We start from the raw sequence: 21460 nt of genomic DNA, 5'->3' as shown, positions 1-21460 counted from the left end.
AATGAACCCAAAATAGGTTGCAATTTTAAAAATCAGACATGTGATTACTAGACCAGCAGTAATTTATTGAACGTATTAATACGTTTATTTCCAACCTATTTAGGGTTCATTTTTAAGCAAGAAACATAGTCATTTTTAAGCAGTAGGTACATTTAACCCAACTGGTGGGTTTGTCCATACTTCTTCCTCCTTGTCCTCCTTATTTCATCCAGCGCTGGCATTTTTTTTGTGAAGAGTGAAGGAGGTTGTGCTTTTGTACTTCTGAAACATTTATTTCTCGGCAAGATTTAATATACTTTATTTACGTAACTATGTTCATGATAAAAAGCCAGTTTGCCCGAGATTGGCTTAACTGTCTTCCAGAATAGGTTAGAATGGAAAACACAAATCACGTGTTGATGTGTGGCTGAATGTAAACAGCTTGCGGTCGCAAACAGTGGACTTAAAAAGTGAAATTGAGCTTAACAAACTTGCAGGGTCATCTCGCTTTTGTTTAGTAAACGTGGAACCAAATTACGGTCTTAACGTACAAAAACCCACTCGCTATCGCTATTATAGACCGTAGAGGAACCCATTCAAATTGCCCCGCCATTTTAGGCGGTGAAAAACGAGCCCCTTTCCCGAAGCTTTTCTGGCGCCATATCAACACGCGTTCAACTCACGGCGCACCGGCCGCCATTTCAGTGTCACTAACCTCTCATTGTTTACTGTATAGAGTATACCGGAGCAATACGTGATAATATTTAAACATTAAACATTTTAAAAGTACTTTATGTGTGTTTGACAATAAAAAAGACGCAATTCCAAACGTACGTTTGGTGACTGAGGGAACTGATATACACATTAACCCAAAATTTACCAGTGTAAATACATTTAATTCATTATTGAGCTCACCAACCGTTTTGCGCGTGCCCGCCATGCGGCTTCCGTTTGTGACCAATCTTCAATGCACCGCTGCCCGTGTCATTTAATCGTATCGGAAATGATTGACAGTTCGTTTTAAAAGATTAGGTAAAAAGTTAATCACTGTTCTGCAGTAAGTAAAGAACTAACGTTGGCCAAAAGTGTTGTACTTTCAGAATTTTTTTTATTTATTTTTTTATTATTTTACTATATAATTTTAAGTCTTACAAATATGTTTTTATAGTGTAAACACTAACAACACAATGTAAAAAATATATTTTTTAACTCTTTTGATAAAAACCGCGAGTGCCTGTTCTTGGCACCAGAGTCTTCACTACTGGTTACGAATTAAACAACTGGACACAAGTTCAGACTTGTTCCACATCTGTATTTTGACGTGAAAATAGCGTTGTCGCCGAAAAACAATACGCTATTTCGTACGTGAGAAATCCTAGCTAGCTAGCTAATGCATTATAGGACCTCCTACTTTGGCTTCTACAGGCCAATCCTTGTCAGCTCAATGCATATGTTGGGGGAAGGCACTGGGGTAGAGATTGGGGATTATCTTCCAGACTGGGGAGTAGCGAGGTCTCCGGGTCCAAGGTACAAATAAGGTAGGACATATTTGATGTTTTTAAAAGCACGCTTCGATTTGTCATATTTTGTGAAGAGTTACGATTGTACTGAATCAGGAAGCATTTTTATATTTCATCGTCCCATACAGTTTCGCTGTATCTGGGCGACCATTACAGCTAACGTTACACAAAGACATGCCAACAAAGGCAACCGGTCTTAATACAATGAGAACACGGCTAGGGTTTATAAAAAAAGGGGTTACTAAATCGTCGTTATTTGCAAACATGTTTTGCACTGCATGCTAGCCGTTTACGTCTGGGTTAAGCGACCTGCAAAGTTAAAATCACGCAAATGAAATAACGTTTCAGTTTCGTTAGCGTTGATTCAGTTGTTTTGAAAGGGTTCAAAAAGACAGGGTCGCTGACAAAATTATGGAAGAATCGAATGCTATAAAGCACCACAATTTGATAATGTCATCGCACCAATAAATCAAATGCTAAATATCTAAATACATGTTGCTGGGTTGTTTATTACATCGTGTTTATTTCATCACTTTCGTTGGATTTCGTGCACTCATTGTTTGCGATTTGAAGTGTATCAAGTTCAACCGGTTAGAAACCTGTAAAAGTGAAAGCCACTTTTAAGCGTGCTGTATTCGCGGCAAAAATTACCCCGCGAGATTTTCGTGAACTGGGGAGGAGTTGTTTAACTCGGCACGCTGACGCAAGAGAGGCTGTAGTCTTTTTTAGTTTTGAGGAAGTCCAACATGAGCAAGACTAGGCTCACTAAACTTCAAAATACAAAACATTTATTAAACATTATGCCTCAAACGTGCAACTTTACAAGATATTCTTCATATTCTTCTGAGACTAACTTCATTTTTTACATCTCATATGTGAACCTGGACCACAAAACCAGTCATAAGGGTAAATTTTTCAAAATTGAGATTTAAAAGCTAAATAAATAAGCTTTCCATTGATGTATGGTTTGTTATGATAGCACAATATTTGGCTGAAATACAACTATTTGAAAATCTGGAATCTGAGAGTGCACAGAAACTGCCTTTAAAGTTGTCCAAATGAAGTTCTTAGCTATGCATATCACTAATCAAAAATTACGTTTTGATATATTTATGGTAAGAAATGTACAAAATATCTAAATGGAACGTGATTTACCTAATGATTTTTGTCATAGAAGTAAAATCAATAATTTTGACCCATCCATGCTACTAATGACTGTTTTCTTTTTTTAGGGCCAGGGTCACATATATATTTGAATAAGTCTCTTTACCCCAAAAATTTATATATGTGAGCAAAGTTGCCTTTTTAGTAGTTTAGTGTCATACCTTAAATGTAACCATAAAACTACAAACACTTTTCTATGATTTCAAATGTCCAGTGTAATTACTTTTTCTTCTAATTGCTGTCTCACATGCATTATTATTTTGCTTTTGAAAGCATAAGATGGCTACGAATGTTAGTCTGGACCCCAATAACCCTGATGACAAGTGCAGTCGCTATGAGGTTTTGTCCTGGATGAACGAAACATTACAAACTAATTTTACTCAAGTGGAGCAATGTCGTTCAGGTACTGTTTCAGTTTTATTTAGTTAATATCTACTCATTGCCAACAGCTTTAAACTGAACTTGCATGATTGTTTCTTTCTTTTTTTTTCAGGTGCGTGTTTTTGCCAGCTTATGGACTTGCTCTTCCCAGGGTCCATTGACATGAGCAAAGTAAAGTTTGAGTCCCAAAAAAAGGTCTGATTTTGTACAGAACTACAGTCTTCTGCAGACAGCTTTCCGAAAATCAGGCGTGAAAGAGGTCAGATTTACCTCAACCTATTCTTTTAATCCCATCAATCCTCATGGATGTAAAATTGTAAATGCTAATATGTGTCAGTTTGGTTATATTTCTTATGTTGCTGTTGTTCTGTTTAGTGGTACAGAAATTACACGTTGGATATTTAAATGTAAATCTTGTATCATTTGCGAAGTTGTCTTGCAAGATTATTACAGAACATTGATGTTCTCCATTTTTATTTCCTCTTTTAGCGAATCCCTGTGAAGCAGCTTCTCACAGGAAAGTTTAGACCCAATTTCACTTTCCTGAAATGGTTCAAAAAGTTTTTCCTTGCCAATGAGAAGCAAGGGAGAGAATACAACCCAGTTGAAGCTCGTAGTGGTCAGGATATTGTGCAGGTAGATGACCCTGTTAGGTCTCCAAAATCCTGGAAAACACCACGTGAATCTGGTGAGCCTCCATTGTTGTACATTCTGTTTTTATTTTTATTATTTCTTTCATATTTTTGTTTTGGTATGTGAATTTTACCGTTTGGTTTTATTCATTTTCCCCAAATCATGGAGAATGTTAAAATATGCCCCAATATCTATAAAAACATAAATAGGACTAGGAAATCAGTGTCATAACTTGTTTTCCATTTTATACAGGCAGAGTCAGAGATGAGTCTGACAAAGATATGGAATTGAATGGGAAGAACCAACCTGTGACTTACAATCCTAAATGGCAAAAAACCTTCAAATGGATCAGAGCCAGCGATATGGGAGACAACTGTGCTTACTGCACTTTGTGTGACCACAATATAGCTTTACAAGCAGGTTTTTTTGATGTGAAGCGACACCAGCAGACTCAGAAGCATATGAGGCATGAGAAGGCAGGGTTAAATTCACTTTCCTGTAGTGACACCATGCTTCTTTTTATTCAAAACCATTGCCTCTCCAGTTTACCCTCAAGGATCAACAAGGTCTCCCAGCGTACTGCAAGCTACATCCTCGGCCTAAATTATCCAAATGATATTATTTCAGCTTGTAAGATGAATCCGTACTGTATCTACATATACGGGCAGGTGCCTCTCGATGCAGAAAGCAGAGAAAGGACCTTCTGCCACGTGGTGCTAGTGGGCTTTTTTGAAGAAAAGCAAGCAAGGTATTGCATCCGCCTCCTTGACGTCTTTCAGGCTGAAGATGGTAGCTCTGTATCTAAAGGTTTACTCAGTGTCCTCCAAAAGTTCGAGCTTCCTGCTGGCAACATGGTAGCGTTCTACGTTAATGACCAGGAACGGACCTCAGGAAGTGTTGTATCGCAGATTCAGGAGCTCAACCCACAGGTGATTGATCTTGGTGGACTTTACAGCGTACCTGACACTGCCTGCAGTGCTGGCCTACAGGCTCACTCCACTCAGGTTCAGGAACTTATTGCCAACATCTATGAACACTTCTCAACTTGTTCCACCAGCAACGAGAACCTCAAGACGCTGTTTGCAGGCGTTGATGGACTAAAAGACACCAGCGCTCCCCTCTCACACGGTTGTGAGGAGTTTTGTGTGCTTGTTCAGAGGATGCTTGGAATGTGGAGTGATTTGGTATCATACTTCACTTCCTGCAATGAAAGTAATGATAAAGCCAAGCTAATTTGTTCACAGTTGGAGAATCCTAAAATTAGGATCACCCTGATGTTTCTGGATCATTCTCTTGGACCACTCCGTGCCTTCGAGCAACACCTGCAACAAAGCAAAGGCTCTGTTCGTGCTGATCTTGTTCAGATCCTTCGAGAAGCAAGTGGACTTCTGCGTTCGTATGCCTCCAGCTTTCTTCGCCCTCAAGCGGTTATACGCTACCTGAAAGAACGAGACCCAGCCATCCTGGAGAACTCAACTTTCTGCCTTCCTGCTACTGAGCTCAGTCTAGGTGGTGTGGTAGAAGACTTCATCTCAGCCAGAGAAGAGGAACTAGCAGATTCCCTGAACGCGTTTCATGATGAGTGTTTAGCTTTCTACAAAACTCTTACGACCTCCATCGCTGACAATCTACCTCTAAGCGAGAGTGTCCTGAGGGCCGTTTCACAGCTTCTCAGCCCGGCAGGAAGATTGAAGGTCACAGGAAAGAGTATTACTGAACTTGCTATACAATTTGGCATCTGCTCCAAACCTGAGGATTCTGCTAAGCTCACAGATGAGTTCCTGGAGTACCAGCTTGTAGAGGATGAAGAAGACACATCTTCAACTCTATCTCTGGAGCGATACTGGTGTAATGTGCTCAAAACTTTTCCACCAGAATCCATCTTCAAGAGACTTGTCCTCTGTTTTTTCGTGTTGCCCTGTCCATCTCTTGAAGCAGAAAAGATCTTTGCACAGGTATATTTCTTTGTGTGTGATTGCTGCTTCCTTGCTTTTATAAACTATCTCTTGTTTAGTGTTCTGTCTATCATCTGTAGTTCTGTCTATCGTTCCTTCTATCATCCTATCTATCTGTCTCAATGTATTTAATGTATTGCTCACAGGCTGTTGAAAATGGAGATGCTGCTCATTGGGATGATAGTTCAAGTGAAAGTGACACAGATATGACAAAAGAGCTGGATTCCAATGATGACTCTTCTTTAGAGCAAACTGAAGTTAAGAGTTCACCTATCAGAAATGGGAGAATGAAAAAGACCAGAGGCAGCACATCAGGTAAGGCCTTAATTTAAAAAAAAAAGCCATTGACAGTCACATCAAATCAATTCACATTGATCATGACATATGTCCTCAGTCTCCAACAATAGTTGGCAAGCCTGAAAAAAGAAACCTACACAGCAGAAAAACACTCACAGACCCTCTAATAAATATGTAACTTCTGGAAATTAGGCCGCACAGAGGATTTATTAGTCCATTTGAATGCTAAATTGTAGTTCCAAGGTAAGTGCCGCTATGATTAGCACTTGTAGGGAAGAGCTAAAAGCTTTGACTTATCATTGGGCTTTGTGCGGTTCATGACATTCAGTTTGAAAGATATTCAAAGTTGCATTGCTGAGGAAAAAGTTTGTACCAGATCATGTCAGAGCAGGCTGACAATGGCTTTCCATTGGTTCCAATGGTTTTCATTGGGAGAAGCAGCTCATTTGGTCACTGCCAAGACCATAAGAGGCTCTAATATTTTCAAAATATCTGCAAGTATTGATGATTTGATGTATTGCTTAATGCAAAGCGGCTAAGTGGGCGGTTCTTGGCCAGAAAAAGCTGCAAAGTAAAGCCAGCCTTATGCCGACAGCCAGATGTCTAGCTCTGCAAGACTAATATCTGGATTAAAATGTATGAAGATGCAGAAACATCTTCTGGCTTGCAAGTTATTAACACAGATGCTAAAGAGTTCTCCTCATACTATACTGTCATGGATTAACTTACTGTCACATACTTCACATAGTAAGAACAATAAAATGATTAAATTGTAATCTATATTAATATAAAGTTAAAAGTTTTATCCAGTCAGATCCAGCAGAGGCTGGTTAGATTGATGGAAACAATGTGTTGTTTTCCAGAGATGGTTCAACACTCAGACACAGTGAAGCCGTGTGTGGTGCGACTGCAGAAGATCACCAGTCAGAGAGGTGTGAATGAAATGCTTAAGACCAGTTTAAGAGGTTCTAGAGAAGCTACAGGATAATGCTTTACGATCTCGGTCACTTCTGGTGGCAAATATCTGTTGGTCTGAACTTTCTTCTTTTTGCTTCCACCCTCAGTGCTCAAGAAAGTTGATCCATTGCATTGAAATTGCAAATGTAAATGCTCTGTCTGTGCTCAGAGTAATGTTAATTGCTGCTATCAGTGCTCTTGGTTTATATACTTTAAAATATATTAATTTAAACCTGTTTATTTTAATTATTAAAAATATGTTATTTCCCTACAGAAATGGACTTAAGAAAAGGTGGAGCCGATGATGATATCAGTAGCACGTTAAATGAGGTAATAATAGTTGGCTGGTTGAAATGTTTTTAAATTTGTTGTTAACCAAGGAGTTCATTCCTGAGTGTCACTGTAAATAGTGGGCTGGCCAACGTGTTTATTTTAATGGCTAGTTAATAGCCGGTACTGAGAATGGATTGGCTGTTAAAATGGCAATAAAAATGTGATTTAAATGTTAATACTACTAAGTATATGTGTATATACATTATTTATATATACACTACCGTTCAAAAGTTTGGGGTCAGTAAGACTTGTAATAGTCTTTAAAGTAGTCTCTTATGCTCATCAAGGCTGCATTTATTTGATTAAAAAAAAACAAACAAAAAAAACAGTAATATTGCAAAATGTTTTTACAATATAAAATAATGTTTTTTATTTTAACATACTTTAAAATAGAATTTATTCCTGTGAAAAGCTGAATTTTTATCAGCTGTTACTCCAGTCTTAAGTGTCACATGATCCTTCAGAAATCATTCTAATATGCGGATTTATTATTAGAATGATCAGTGTTGGATAATATCAACAGCTATGCTGCCAAATATTTTTTGGAACCTGTAATTTTTTTTTCAGGATTCTTTCATGAATAACAAGTTTAAAAAGTACAGTGTTTATTCAAAATATAAATACTTTATAACAATGTAAATGATTTATTATTAACTTTTAATAAACTTTTAATTATTAACTTAATACATCCTTGGTAAATAAAAGTATTAATTTCTTAAAAAAAAAAAGAAACAATAAAAATGTACTGACCCCAAACTTTTGAACGGTGTTGTGTGTGTGTGTATATATATATATATATATGTATAATTTCAGTGTATTCAATCGTTATTTAAAAAAATGTATAAGTATATATTTTTATTTGTACTACTAGTCAGAAATTTGTTGTCAGTATGATTTTAAAACTGTTTTTAATAGAAGTCTCTTATGTTGACCAAGGCTGCATGTATTTGATCATAAATACAGGAAAAACGGTAATGTTGTGAATTACTCTTTCTATTCTAGAAAGAGTAACTGCTTTCTGTTTGTATAACTTTTAAAATGTAATTTATTCCTGTGATGGCAACATTTAATTTCAGTAGCCATTACTCTTAATCTTCAGTGTCACATGATCCTCCACAAATCATTGTAATTTGCTGATTTGGTGCTCAAGAAACCTTTCTTATTATTATTATTATTATTATTATTATTATTATTAAAAACTGGAAAGGATTCTTTGATAGAAACCTTAAAATAACAATTTATTTTAAATAGAAATATTTTGTAACAGTTTATAAATCTTCACACTTTTGATCTATTTATTGTTCCCTTGCTGAATAAAAGTAACAAATGGTTATCGGCAGTACTGGTAATCTGGCCTGGTCAACATACAGTTGAAGTCAAAAGTTTACATACATCTTGCAGAATCTGCAAAATTAATTATTTTACCAAAGTAAGACTCACACTGAGGACAACTGAGGGACTATTACAACTATTACAGAAGGTTCAAACACTCACTGATGCTTCAGAAGAAAACACAATGCATTAAGAGCTGGGGGGTGAAAACTTTTTGAATTTGAAGATGAGGGTACATTTAACTTATTTTGTCTTCTGGGAAACATGTAAGTATCTTCTGTAGCTTCTGAAGAGCAGTACTAAATGGAAAAAATATAATATTTAGGCAAAATAAGAAAAATGTACACATCTTCATTCTGTTCAAAAGTTTTCACCCCCTGGCTCTTAATGCATCTTGTTTCCTTCTGAAGCATCAGTAAGCTTTTGAACTTTCTGTAATAGTTGCATATGAGTTCCTCAGTTGTCCTCAGTGTGAATATATGGATCTAAATCAAACAGTCATTGTTGTATGATCCCACTTATTTTGGTAAAATAATTAACATTTTGCAGATTCTGCAAGGTGTATGTAAACTTTTGACTTCAACTGTATCAGTCTATAACTAATTCTAGTCTAATGGTCAGGCTTTTTGGAGTGAATGCTTTTGCTGAATACTATTTCACATTGTATTGAGATGAAGCAAACTAAGACTGATTAGATCCAGTTATCACAGGGAAATAAAACACTGGCGCACACACAAACCAACCATATCATCAAACTAACCTGTCTTGGTTTAACATCTTCCTTTCCTTTTCTACATATCTGTACTTTGGCACCCTGATACTGATTACTTCACTGTAGGAGTCATGTGACCTGAGTGACAGCATATGTGTGTAACTTGTGTGCATATGTATGGGTCTATAGGGCTCCGTTAGGGGAATATACGGTTGGGAGAGCAGCTTACGGCAGAAGCCACAGGAGCGTACAATCTTTCAGGCTGGTACAGGCACCTGGAGCAAACCAGTAAACCCAGACAAGAACACCAAACCAGAGGTGGTATGTACCTGCCAAGTCAAGATTCAGTGCTCTGTCTGGCTTATCGCAGGTGTCGAGGGGTTGCCTTACTTTGGTCCGTTTCACGCTCTCTGTATTACATTGAGCTGCGATGGATGCCGCTTTACGAATGTGTGCATGTGTCCTGTGGTTTCCTTTCTGGATAGTAGATTAGTCATTGGAGTCTTCATCTACGTCTTATGTTCCTCCTGTAGCTATGTGTTTGTCTGTTTTTCCTCTGTAATTGCATTGCTAATGTTCATAACATCTTCTACATGTTTTTTTTTTTTTTATGATGCTGCTTTACAGTAATGTCTGTTGTGAAAAGTGCTTTAAATAAATGAAAATTTATTGTGTGCTGTGTCACGCATGCTGTACTAATACACTAACATACATAAAAAAATAAATTTTTTCATGGTAATGTTTACAAATGATGAGTGATTATAAAGTTGATCACTTTAAGCTTCAAGACTTTCTCAGTACAGTTACCATTGTAAAAGCTCTTAAAGACAGATCAGCAGGAGACTTCATTAAAACTGGGTGTTATGTGTGTTTGTGTCTTACTAATGTATCTGATCTATTCATTGAAGGTTAAGAACAATGCTCGTTCATCTGGATTGAATTCGACACTGAGCCCCAGATCTGGAAAGAGAGAACAAGCGTACAATGTAAGTCTTAAAGGTTTTTAAATCTCTCTTTAATCTCATCGCAAACATGACCGTTGCTTTAGTCTAGCACCCATATTAAATAAACGTCCGATGTGTTTCATAGGGTTTGCATTGATTTATTTATCAGACATTATTATCAAAAGCACATGATGTGTCATTGCAAACAACATGCTGAATCTTAATAGTTTACCCAAAAAAAAAAAAAAAAAATGTAATTTTTGGGTGAATATTTTACATTTAAGCATTATTATTTTGGTTTGCGTTGGATTGCTTTGACATTGTAGTATTGAATGTAGTATTGACTCTGTTTCTCTCTGGGCAGGATGGAAAAGGTTATGCCATTGGAGAACTTGTGTGGGGAAAAGTAAAAGGCTTCTCCTGGTGGCCTGGACTGGTGGTGGCGTGGAAGGGCAGAACACTTCCTGTGTCAATGAGACGTGTGGAGTGGTTTGGAGATGGCATGTTTTCAGAGGTTAGAAGTGTTTGCTTTCTTCTGATTTTCATTTGAGAAATACTTTTCCACTTATTCTTCAAAGGATCAGTTTCGCATTAAAGCACATTCTCTTGTTGATCTTAGATGTATACAGAGGGACTGCAGCCCTTCGCTGCGTTTACAAAGTGCTTTTGTAGTAAATCCTATGAAGGTCTGCCTACCTACAAGAATGCAATCTACCAAATCCTAGAGGTACAGTGGAAACACACTTATTTAACCATTCTTTTGAAAACCAAATTGAGAACCAGTTGTTATTCTGTTCATATTTTAATATTGCATTATATTGATGTGTCCTTCTGTAGTTGGCAGCGGAGCGCTGTGGGAAGTCATTCCCCCCTTCTGAGAAGAAAGGGGAAGACGTGAAAGCCATGCTGGATTGGGCATTTGGAGGCTTCCAGCCCATGGGTCCTGATGGCTTTTTGCCTCCTGTGGGTATGTATATTAAAAAAATAAAAAAATCTGTATTGAAAAAACTGTTGGTGATTAACAGTACCAGAGTGACAACTGACTTCAACGTGCGGCTTGGCATTGAAGGGAAAGCACTTTATAGGGGATGTAATGGTATTATCAATATTGTGATATTGCGATAGCAATAGCAATATTATCGTGGTCACTTGACAATATATAACAGTCTTCTGGGCAAAAAGTGTTGTTTTTAAAATATTTACACTTCTTATTCTAACATAAAAGGTCTTTAAAGTTGTGTTTTGGGCCATTATGCTTTGGCACAGTATCTGTAATCTCTAAACAAACTAAAACCGAAAGCAAAATATGTCTTAATTCCTTCATCAAGTTTGTTTTTTGTTGAGCATTTCAAAATGAATCATGCACTTCGTTCAGGTGATTAGCTCGTGATCCAATATTTTCCGTTTTCCGTTTTTGATGGAGTTTTCCATCAAAAATAAAAGCTCTACTGCTGTTTCTGTCAAAATATACATTTTAAAGTACAAGGTACAAGTCAATTCACTGACTTAAGTTTTCTTAGTTAAGAAGTTTCAAGTTTACTTTATTTATATAGCACATTTAAAACAGCCACAAGACTGACCAAAGTGCTTTACACTTAGAGACATCGTCATAAAATTAGGAATACAAAATTACAGCCAAAGAGAGAGGGGAAAAAAAAACAAAAAAAACACCCGTTTAGGCAACTGAAAACAAATGAGTTTTTAAGTGATTTAAAGATAGTCAGGCTAGGATCTGTTCTGATCTCAACTGGCAAATCATTCCAAAGACGAGGCCCAATTACTGAAAAGGCACAGTCACCTCTACGCTTGAGTCTAGAATGTGGAAATAAAAGGAGATTCTGGTCGTATGATCTTAAACTTCTCAGGGGGGTGTACTGGTGCAGCAATTCAGATAAGTAGATGGGTGCTTGATGGTGCAAAGATTTAAAAAAAAGAATAATAAAATTTTAAAGTGTATTCTGAATTGGACAGGCAGCCAGTGAAGAGCCTTCAAGAGCGGAGTGACTTGATCCCTTTTTTTCTTTTTTAAAAGAAATTTAGCAGTGGTGTTCTGGACCAACTGAAGACGGGCAATTTGAGATTTAGAGATGCCAGAGTATGAAGAGTTGCAGTAGTCTAAACGCGATGTAATAAAAGCATGAACGGCCATCTCCAAAGTCTTGTCAGTGAGAAAATGTTTGATTTTTGCAAGTGTGCGGAGCTGCTAAAAACTAGATCCAATCACGGTAGAAATTTGTTTAGCGAATTTTAACGTGTCATCTAAAAGAACACCTAAATCTGTGAGGACCTAAAAGCCGATAAAGGTCCTAGGTCAAAATCGGAGGCCTTCATATTTTCTGATAGGCCGTAAACAATCACCTCAGTTTTCTCTTCATTTAAGGATAAGACATTTTGAGATAGCCAGGATTTAACTTTATCTAAACACACAACAGAGCATTCATGGCCGAAGACCACAGGGGAAAGAAGAAGTGGAAGAGAAGAATTCTCCTAGCCTAACCACAAATTTTCTTGTCAGACAAAAATGACTGAAACCACTTTAAAACGGTGCCAGAGATACCCACCCAAGATTCTAGTCTATTTATTAATGTAGAATGGTTGATAATGTCGAAAGCAGCTGATAAATCTAAGAGAACAAGGACCACAGAGTCTCCCGTATCAATGGATGTCATTTGACACTCTCAAAAGGGCTGATTCGGTACTGTGGGCAGCCTTAGAAACCAGATTGAAAGTGCTCAAACAAACTGTTTAAAGCAAGAAAAGACTGAAATTGGAAAAACAATCTTTTCCAAAACCTTAGTAACAAATGGTAGAACAGAGATAGGGCGATTAATTTTTTAAAACCGACAAGTCGAGTGAAGGCTTCTTGAGGAGAAGTGTGACAGTAGCCACTTTCAAATAAGCGGGAACCACGCCTGTTAAAAGACACTTTTTAAAAAAGGACACTAGGCCCATTCCAACTGATTTAACAATTTGTTTTAAAAATCTAGGATGAATAACATCATATGAAGAAGAGGATGGTTTCAATTTAGCAAGTGTCTTTGAGTGACTGAAGGAAAACTGGCTCAAAAACAAGATGCAGACAACGGCGGGGGAATAGGTGGCTCGGTAGAGGAATTATAAGCTACCAGAACATGAGTTGGAGCACTTTTGAACTCTCAAAGTGGATTAGATAGAATAATTTAACTTTAAAATGTACAAAATGTTCTCCCCGCTCCCCCGCAAGTCTTCATTTGTTTTTTTTTGTTTTGTTTTTTTAATATCACAATAAATATGTGGACTTTATATTGAGATGTTATCATATTGTGAGATTTTGATATTGTGAACATCCCTTTCTCTTCTGGACTGATTAACAACAGTGCCCTCTACTTTTCCATTTCACAGACAGCTCTGCCAGTAATAAAACCGAGTCGGATTCCTCTGTGTCTGATTATCAGCCTCCAGCCAAGAGAAAGTATGTCTTCAAAAACAGACAGTCAGGACAGTCAGGACAATCAGGGCAGTCAGCTCAGGATTACACCAGAGGTGAGTTATATTGATTTGTGTATAGGCTAGATATTTGCCATAAAGGGCATAAATAATTGAACTGCAAATTATAAGTGTGTTTATAGGCGTATAATTAATTTTGGTAAGAAAACACATAAGTTTTGTCTTCCTCTTCTTCCCAGATCAAATGGTCTATGAGGTAACAACTAAAGGCAGACGTATTGAAGGTGAGTCACTTAAACCTTGTCAAATTCATTGAGTTGATTAATGACGATAATCCAGGGCTTTACAATTTAAATTATGAAACGCATGAAAAACATGTCTCTTTCTCTAGATTTCTGCCTGTCCTGTGGAACTGCCAACGTTGAAATATTCCATCCTCTTTTTGAGGGAAGCCTTTGTTTTAAATGCAAGGTATGAAGCAGTTCTTGTGTTTTATCGGTTTAGTGCAGAATCTTAAGTTTAAAATTAATAATATTTTTGTTTGTGTTTGTGTAGGAGAACTTTACAGAGACTCTGTACAGATATGATGATGATGGCTATCAGTCATACTGCACTGTCTGCTGTGCTGGACTTGAGGTCATTCTCTGTGGAAACGCCAGCTGCTGCAGGTTTGAACTGAAATTTATGCAAATTTCAACTTTAATGTCATGTTAACCCTCATAACAGGTTGTTTTACCATCTTTCTCTTTTTTTACTCTGTTCAGGTGTTTCTGTAAAGACTGTTTGAATGTGTTGGTGGGACCAGGGACATTCGATAAACTGAAGGAGGTTGACCCATGGAGCTGTTACATCTGCCTGCCCTCTAAGTGCTACGGCGTGCTCAAGCTCAGGCCTGACTGGAGTGTTCGTGTCCAGGAGTTTTTCGCCAATAACAGTGCCTTTGAATTTGTGAGTGTCATTCTTATCCTTGTTGTGTTAGATAACCAATTAATTATATTCATATTTTCCTATTAGCATTACTACTTTTAATGTACACTACAATTCAAAAAATTCAACAACAACTTTTTTTACTTGTGCTGCAATTTGTAAATTAAAAAAATTACGCTGCATTTGTAAAAAAATTTTCATCAGCGATTCCACTCCAGTGTTCAGTGTCACATGATCTTTCAAAAATCATTATAATATGCTGATTATTGAAATATGGAAAATCAGAATGTTTCAATATAAAGAACACATTTTTTTCCTTATTTTAGGAGCCACACCGAGTGTATCCTTCTATTCCAGCTCATCAGCGTCGTCCAATCAGAGTTCTCTCCCTGTTTGATGGGATTGCAACAGGTCTGCTCACCCTTTTTGCTTTGAATCAGTTTTTTGAATAAATATTTTTGTCCTTATTTTAAAGTTTGTGCAGTAGTAGTGAATTATAGAAGTTGAAAACCAAAGTAATAAAACTAATTTTATATCAATAATTTTTTTTTTTCTTCGTACTTGTCTTTTTTGCAGGTTACCTGGTTTTAAAAGAGTTAGGCTTTAAAGTGGAGCGCTACATTGCTTCTGAGATCTGTGAAGACTCCATTGCTGTTGGGATGATCAAACATGAGGGCCAGATTGAGTATGTGAAAGATGTGCGAACCATCACAAGGAAACATGTATGTATAGAGCATTATCACGATAAACATTTATTCATAGAATGTCATCATTCACATTTTTCACAAACATTCTTCAAGTAGTACAAGGATTTTAAAGGGAACCCTGGGTGTTAATACTTGTATGGCTTAATATTACGTAAATGATGTCTCTTACTAAAATGTGCAGTAGAAAACCTATGAAAAATTTACATTAATTTAAAAAATCAACATCGTTTAATAGATATTTTGGACATATTTTGATTACGTAGAACAGTTGCACTGGGTGAGCTACAACTTGGAAAATCAAATACGATGCCACATTGTGCAGCTTTTGGTTGTAATTTTCAGTTAAAAGGGCAACAAGAGAAGCGAAGCAAGTCTTCACTGCTTTCCTAGTGATAAGAAGAGGAGAAAAGAATGGGTAGATGCCTGTGGACAAATAAAACTTAAGAAGGAATAGCGTCTTTGTTTTCTCCACTTTAGCACTGATACCTTTAAGGCTTTTAGTAGACCACAGCTACTGAAAGAACTTACAAATGATGGAAACTTGTTGATGCTTGTCATGACGCCGCAGCCACTAAAGGAGTTTCTTAGTGTGGATTTCACACGCTATCCGGGTGCGTTTAGACTCTTCGTGGGGAAAATCCATGGTACGACATTTGGTTTAAGCCTACGATATCCATCGCTACCTGAAAGCTCTTTCAGTAGGTTATTTTCCAAGATGTGTCATGGTAAAAATACAGTAGCTCAGTGCCAGTAGCTCACAAATGCAACCGTTCTATGTCAATAAAATAATGGCATCCCCCATAGTCTAAAATATGTATAAAACAATGTGGATGTTTTAAATAACTTAAATCTTTCATGGGTTTTCTACCACATTTTTCAGTTAGAGGGTTTAACGGTTAACCGGACTTAACAGCTAAATGTTATTTTAAATACAGTCTTCCTGAGTGAAAGAACACAAGTTCCTTTTGTCTTGCACCATTTTATAGCTGGCTGAGTGGGGGCCATTTGACCTCCTGATCGGTGGAAGTCCCTGTAATGACCTGTCCATGGTGAATCCAGCCAGAAAAGGTCTTTTTGGTAAGCGAAATATGTTTTTCTTCTTTTTGTATGCTAATTGCAAATATTTAGGTCAATCTAAGCAACGTTTTTATTAGAAGTTATTCATATAACTTGATTTCAAAAACTTCAGTTTCAATTCCTCATCTCCTTTCAGAAGGCACAGGTCGGCTGTTCTTTGAATATTATCGCATGTTAACCATGATGAGGCCAAGAGAGGATGACGATCGCCCTTTTTTCTGGCTCTTTGAGAATGTAGTAGCCATGAGTGCCCATGACAAGGCTGATATCTGTCGTTTCCTGGAGGTAAAAAAGACTTGTTCCTTTTTTCTTCTACCAGGCTAGAACGTTAGCGGAAATTTAGAAATATTAACGGCCAAAAAGGTTCACTGTAGGTGATATGAAGCACATTCCACACCAAACAGAAATCACTTTCAAACCACATTTGCACAAGAAAATTTTTTGCCTTCACAAAATATTCCCAATTGTGTGGATTCCAATTAAAATGGCCAAACAATGCTTAAATGTGAATGCACCTTTATACATGCTCTTTACCGGAGGTGTTTCCGTCTTACTCACGTGAGCATGTTATTGTTATTGTCGTTGTTGGAAGTGGTTATGAATTATCATGCATTTATCTGTTTTCAGTGTAATCCTGTGATGATTGATGCTGTGAAAGTAAGCCCAGCCCACAGGGCCCGCTACTTCTGGGGAAATTTACCTGGAATGAACCGGTATAAATGCAGGCACACACAATCAATCACATATAATCTGTAAACATAAAGCATAGCTTTGGAAATGATTGCACGTTCAGTATGTATGTATTCAGGTCATTCCATGAAATCCGTGCCTTTGGGATCCCTAAGAAATAATCAAACATAGATTTAATATCCACCTTATTTTTCAATGTGGAAGGAAGCTGTTGTCTGGTAATGTGTTAGACTTTCTGTTCATAATCTGCCATAGAGAAATAACGAGAAGAATATTGAAGTGCCGTATATGGTAAAACAGTTTGCACTACAAACTATTGTGTTCATAATTAAGATAATGCATTAAAATAATATGGTAAGGCACACCAATATGTAATATCAAGCAGCAAAACAAGCTGTTTGTACAGATAAACATAGCTGGACAAGGATGAGACCAGAAGTCAGACACATTAAATTTACAAACGGCCGCTCCCACTTTTACAGCAAAAATAAGGTGGATAACATAATACTCTTTAAGTCAATTAAATATTATTTTAAATAATTTAAATAGCGTTTATGCTGGTAAGGATAAGGTTTTTTGCCTATCCCTCTCTATGATTTTTCTTTTTCAGCAGGACTTTTAATTTGCAAAATGATATAAAAATCACATTTGCATATTGTTCTAAATATAGTCTCATTGTTAAGCAGTGTTTTTGGGAAAAGTATGCATTTTTTCTATAAAATAGAAATCACTTTATTGGTGTCATGTCATGCCTGATTTCCTGTCAGCCCTGTTACCCTCAAAAAATCCTTGTAAAATAATGTATGTTCACGTGACATCACTTCTAGGAGGCTACATCATCTCTCAACCAGGATTCCAACACAAAACATAGACATGTTTCTCTCACTCCTTTATAATGTTTGATTTTTGATGATTTATGAGGCTTGACCGAGGAAGGGCCACCATGCAATGTTCGAAATTGTCAAACCTGTTACAGTCAACCTGTTACTTTTTAGAGTAACAGGGTTTAACAAGTGGGTAACAGGATGACATTGATCAGGTTTGACCTGGTTTTTAAAGATTGTGTAAAATTCAAACATTTTAAAGGTCACCCTTGGTATATTATTGAGCTAATTCCTATGTCATTCAGTGACATATGAGTTCTAATTTAACTGTAGTATCTAATAACGCTTGTGTTGGTAACAAGGTTGACAAAAATACCAAAACCTGAGGTAGAAAAAGAGTCATAAAATAATAAATTGCAGCCTGTACAATTTCTTGTCGTTTTAAGGTGTCTTCATTTCATAGATATTTAAAAACAATTATGAATTAAACTTGTTTTATGTTGCAAATTGTGGAAAAGGCACCAATGGAAAAGTGGAAAAGGCACCAATTTCCTGGAATGACCCATTCATAAATTAATATGACTGAAACTTGAATTTGTGTTTGTAGACCACTTGCTACTTCACTCACTGATAAAGCAGATCTGCAGGACTGCCTGGAGGTTGGACGAACTGCAATGGTAGGTTTTAAGTTTATTATACCTTCTGACTGAAAAGTTGATATTTTGTGCATGAAATGACACATTTTCATTTGTGGTTTTAGTTTAAAGTAGTCGTATAAAGTATACATATTAGTTCCAGGAATCTAGACTCAACTAAGTTAGATGGTAGATTGGCAAAAACGGTTACATCTCATTTCTTCCTTTTTAAACAAAACGTTTCTTTTTTACTGTATCATCAGTTCAGCAAGGTTCGCACTATCACCACCAAGTCCAACTCCATCAAACAGGGGAAGATGGGGCCTCTGCCAGTCACCATGAATGGAAAAGAAGACTATCTTTGGTGCACTGAAATGGAGAGGTCAGATATGTTTACATTAACTGAATTTTACTCAGCGTTTTGCCTTATCAGGTTTGCATACAGTAAATCAGTGAATTTGTTTAGAAAGCAGCATAAATGTGGTTTTAAAAAATGACTGACTTTTTTTTGTTTGTTTGTTTGTTTTTCCTGAACTCAGAATATTTGGGTTCCCAAAGCATTACACAGATGTGAATAATATGGGACGGGGACAGCGGCAGAAGGTGCTTGGGCGGTCCTGGAGCGTTCCTGTGATCCGCCACCTCTTTGCCCCTCTGAAGGATTACTTTGCTTGCGAGTAAAAACACTGTCTGGTCCAGGCAGCACTGGCACTGGAGGTCCAAATCAAGTCTCTCAGATAAATGAATTTGTTTTTAGTATGTTTTATTTTCCTGCAGATTCCGACCTCACAGAATATAGTCCAATTTTAATGTTGCATTTGTTTTAACGTTCAAAAAGCATGTTATTCTGATGATTTATCCTTGGAATGCACAGACACTTTTAGATTGGATTTTAAACAGCTTAAGTACTGTTGTTTTTACCTTGTGTGCTTTTAAAGTGATTTTAATGCTGGAGAGAGCCACACGATACTCCACCCACTACCTCAATGCTATTCTGTGATTGGTTCATCATCTGGAGGGATGCCGCTTTATGCCTATTTATAATTTAATAAATAAGTTAATATTAGTTTGGTTTAGTTACTGGTTTTAACCTCATGTTGGCTTTTTATATCACAATTTTGCATTATTTTTTTTTCCTTGTTTAGGAACTGCATCTCAATTTTTTTAAATGGTTATTTTTAAGGTTGCCATTCCACGGTGCTGTTTTATAATACAGGATGTTTGGCCATCATGACAACTGTACTGTCAACATTTAAGGAGCATGTGTTTAACTAAAATGAATGTCAATAAACACCATAGATGACTTAAGTTTTAATTAAACTACATTTTGTTTATAGGAATACATGCAATCTTTTAGTACTCCATGTATTTAGAAGCACAAATATTATCTGTGTTATGGTAATCTAGATCATTTTAAGCAATTTGCAGAACAACACTGCAGTTTTATGACTTTTTAAGATTTTTTTTTTTTTTGTTTTTGTTTTTGTTTTTTTTTTGTCGTCTTGGTGCTATCATCATTTTTACGACAGGTCATTCACTCGTAGAACTAAGATTTTGTTTTCCATTTTGCCCCATTTGTTACCTGTACGCACTTCCGATTTGAAACTGTTGGCTGAAACTGTGGTCACTACAGCGTTGATTTGTGTTGTTTTTGCTGAGGATTTAGCATCTAAGTGAGCATTAACTTTAAAGCCTTTTTGTTGAACATGATGCAATGTGATCAAGGGCTGAAACTCTAAATAAGTGCCTACAAATTGATAGGCTATTTTTTTTATGTAGAAAACATTGTTGAACTGATTGTAACTGGCATGACTTCAGATGACTTTAAAGGGAATGATTTTGGGTACTCCATTTGTCTAGTGCAAGTATCTAAATTATATCGTACCTTTGAAATGTCTCAGAATACATTTCGGTATTAATTGTGGTCCACTGTCAGTGTGAAATTAGGTGCTTCAAAATGTGTGTATAAATACTGTGTTTTCATTGTAGTTGTTTAGCATGTGTGTTTTAAGCATTATGTCGATCATGGTGATTTGTGGTTCTGACATTCACAGGTTAAGGTGACCCTACATCCTCTTTTTTTTTTTTTTTTTTTTTTTCCCCTTCCCCCAGACATATTCTGGCTGGGATTTCTAATTTGCCTAAATTGTCTAGGTTTTTAAAAAAGAAGACATATGGTCACCCTAGTCAAAGCTGATCTTTAGCTTTTGGTAGTTTCTAACATGATACCAACTGACTCAAACTAAGCTTGATTAAACTAATTTTAGTGAGGCATGAACCAGCTTGAGATGTGTTCTTTGATGAAAGATCAGTTTACTGGATTACATGTCTTCATGCCTTTTGGATGTCTGTGTCTTGTAGAAATATAGACATTCCCAGTAAGAAGTGTGTTGGTGCTGTTACATGTAATTGTTGTGAAACGATGGTCCATGTGTAAGTTGGAGAAATAACTCCCTCAGGTCTTCTCAACACCAGCAGGCCTCATAGGACCGTGATCTTTAATGTCACACTTGATTATTTTTATTCAATTCTTTTGAGCAGAATATTCTATATATTTGTATCCTTGAAATTGCCCTTAATACCTCTTCTTTTTTTTCCGTGTTGAATAGGTCATTTAAAACCCAGATGTCATTTGGTGCTAAATGAAATACTAATGATGTATGTAGATCTAGATGTTTTCTTGAACTGATGATTGACAAGACCGGTTTTGTCGTAATATCTTTTGATATTTGATATAGTCTGCTTGCCTAGCTTTAATATACCATGCTTGTACTAACATCAGTGATGAAAAATAAATTGCACCAACCTTTTTCCTCTGTCTGTCTTTTTTTAAATTAATATGTTAATTGTTTTATCAGCTCACAAAACTAAACATTCAGTCCTTCAGACCAATGTGTCAGATTTCTGATGGCTTTGACTTAATATTTTCCTGTTAGATTGCTGGTTTAGTAATGTGCGAAGAAGCGA

At 36.6% G+C, this 21460-nt stretch overlaps 1 protein-coding gene across 1 annotated transcript; it reads left to right on the top strand.

Annotated features, from left to right (window-relative positions):
- Window positions 1-1399: 1399 nt before the first annotated feature.
- Window positions 1400-21303, top strand: dnmt3ba (DNA (cytosine-5-)-methyltransferase 3 beta, duplicate a). Its single transcript, XM_051116573.1, is given in 26 exon segments — window positions 1400-1517; window positions 2937-3066; window positions 3157-3233; window positions 3235-3303; window positions 3534-3732; window positions 3930-5632; window positions 5779-5947; window positions 6793-6861; window positions 7161-7216; window positions 10172-10249; window positions 10572-10721; window positions 10827-10934; window positions 11045-11174; window positions 13589-13729; window positions 13873-13917; window positions 14025-14104; window positions 14189-14301; window positions 14398-14581; window positions 14887-14971; window positions 15137-15282; window positions 16254-16344; window positions 16481-16629; window positions 16972-17057; window positions 18466-18535; window positions 18757-18875; window positions 19033-21303. Coding segments are annotated over 25 exon segments (4383 nt in total). The 5' UTR covers window positions 1400-1517; window positions 2937-2942; the 3' UTR covers window positions 19175-21303.
- Window positions 21304-21460: the final 157 nt, after the last annotated feature.

The sequence above is a fragment of the Labeo rohita genome, chromosome 8 (genome assembly GCF_022985175.1).
Source record: "Labeo rohita strain BAU-BD-2019 chromosome 8, IGBB_LRoh.1.0, whole genome shotgun sequence".
In the NCBI taxonomy this organism is placed as follows: Eukaryota; Metazoa; Chordata; class Actinopteri; order Cypriniformes; family Cyprinidae; genus Labeo; species Labeo rohita.
This window is presented reverse-complemented; position numbering and strand designations above follow the sequence as displayed.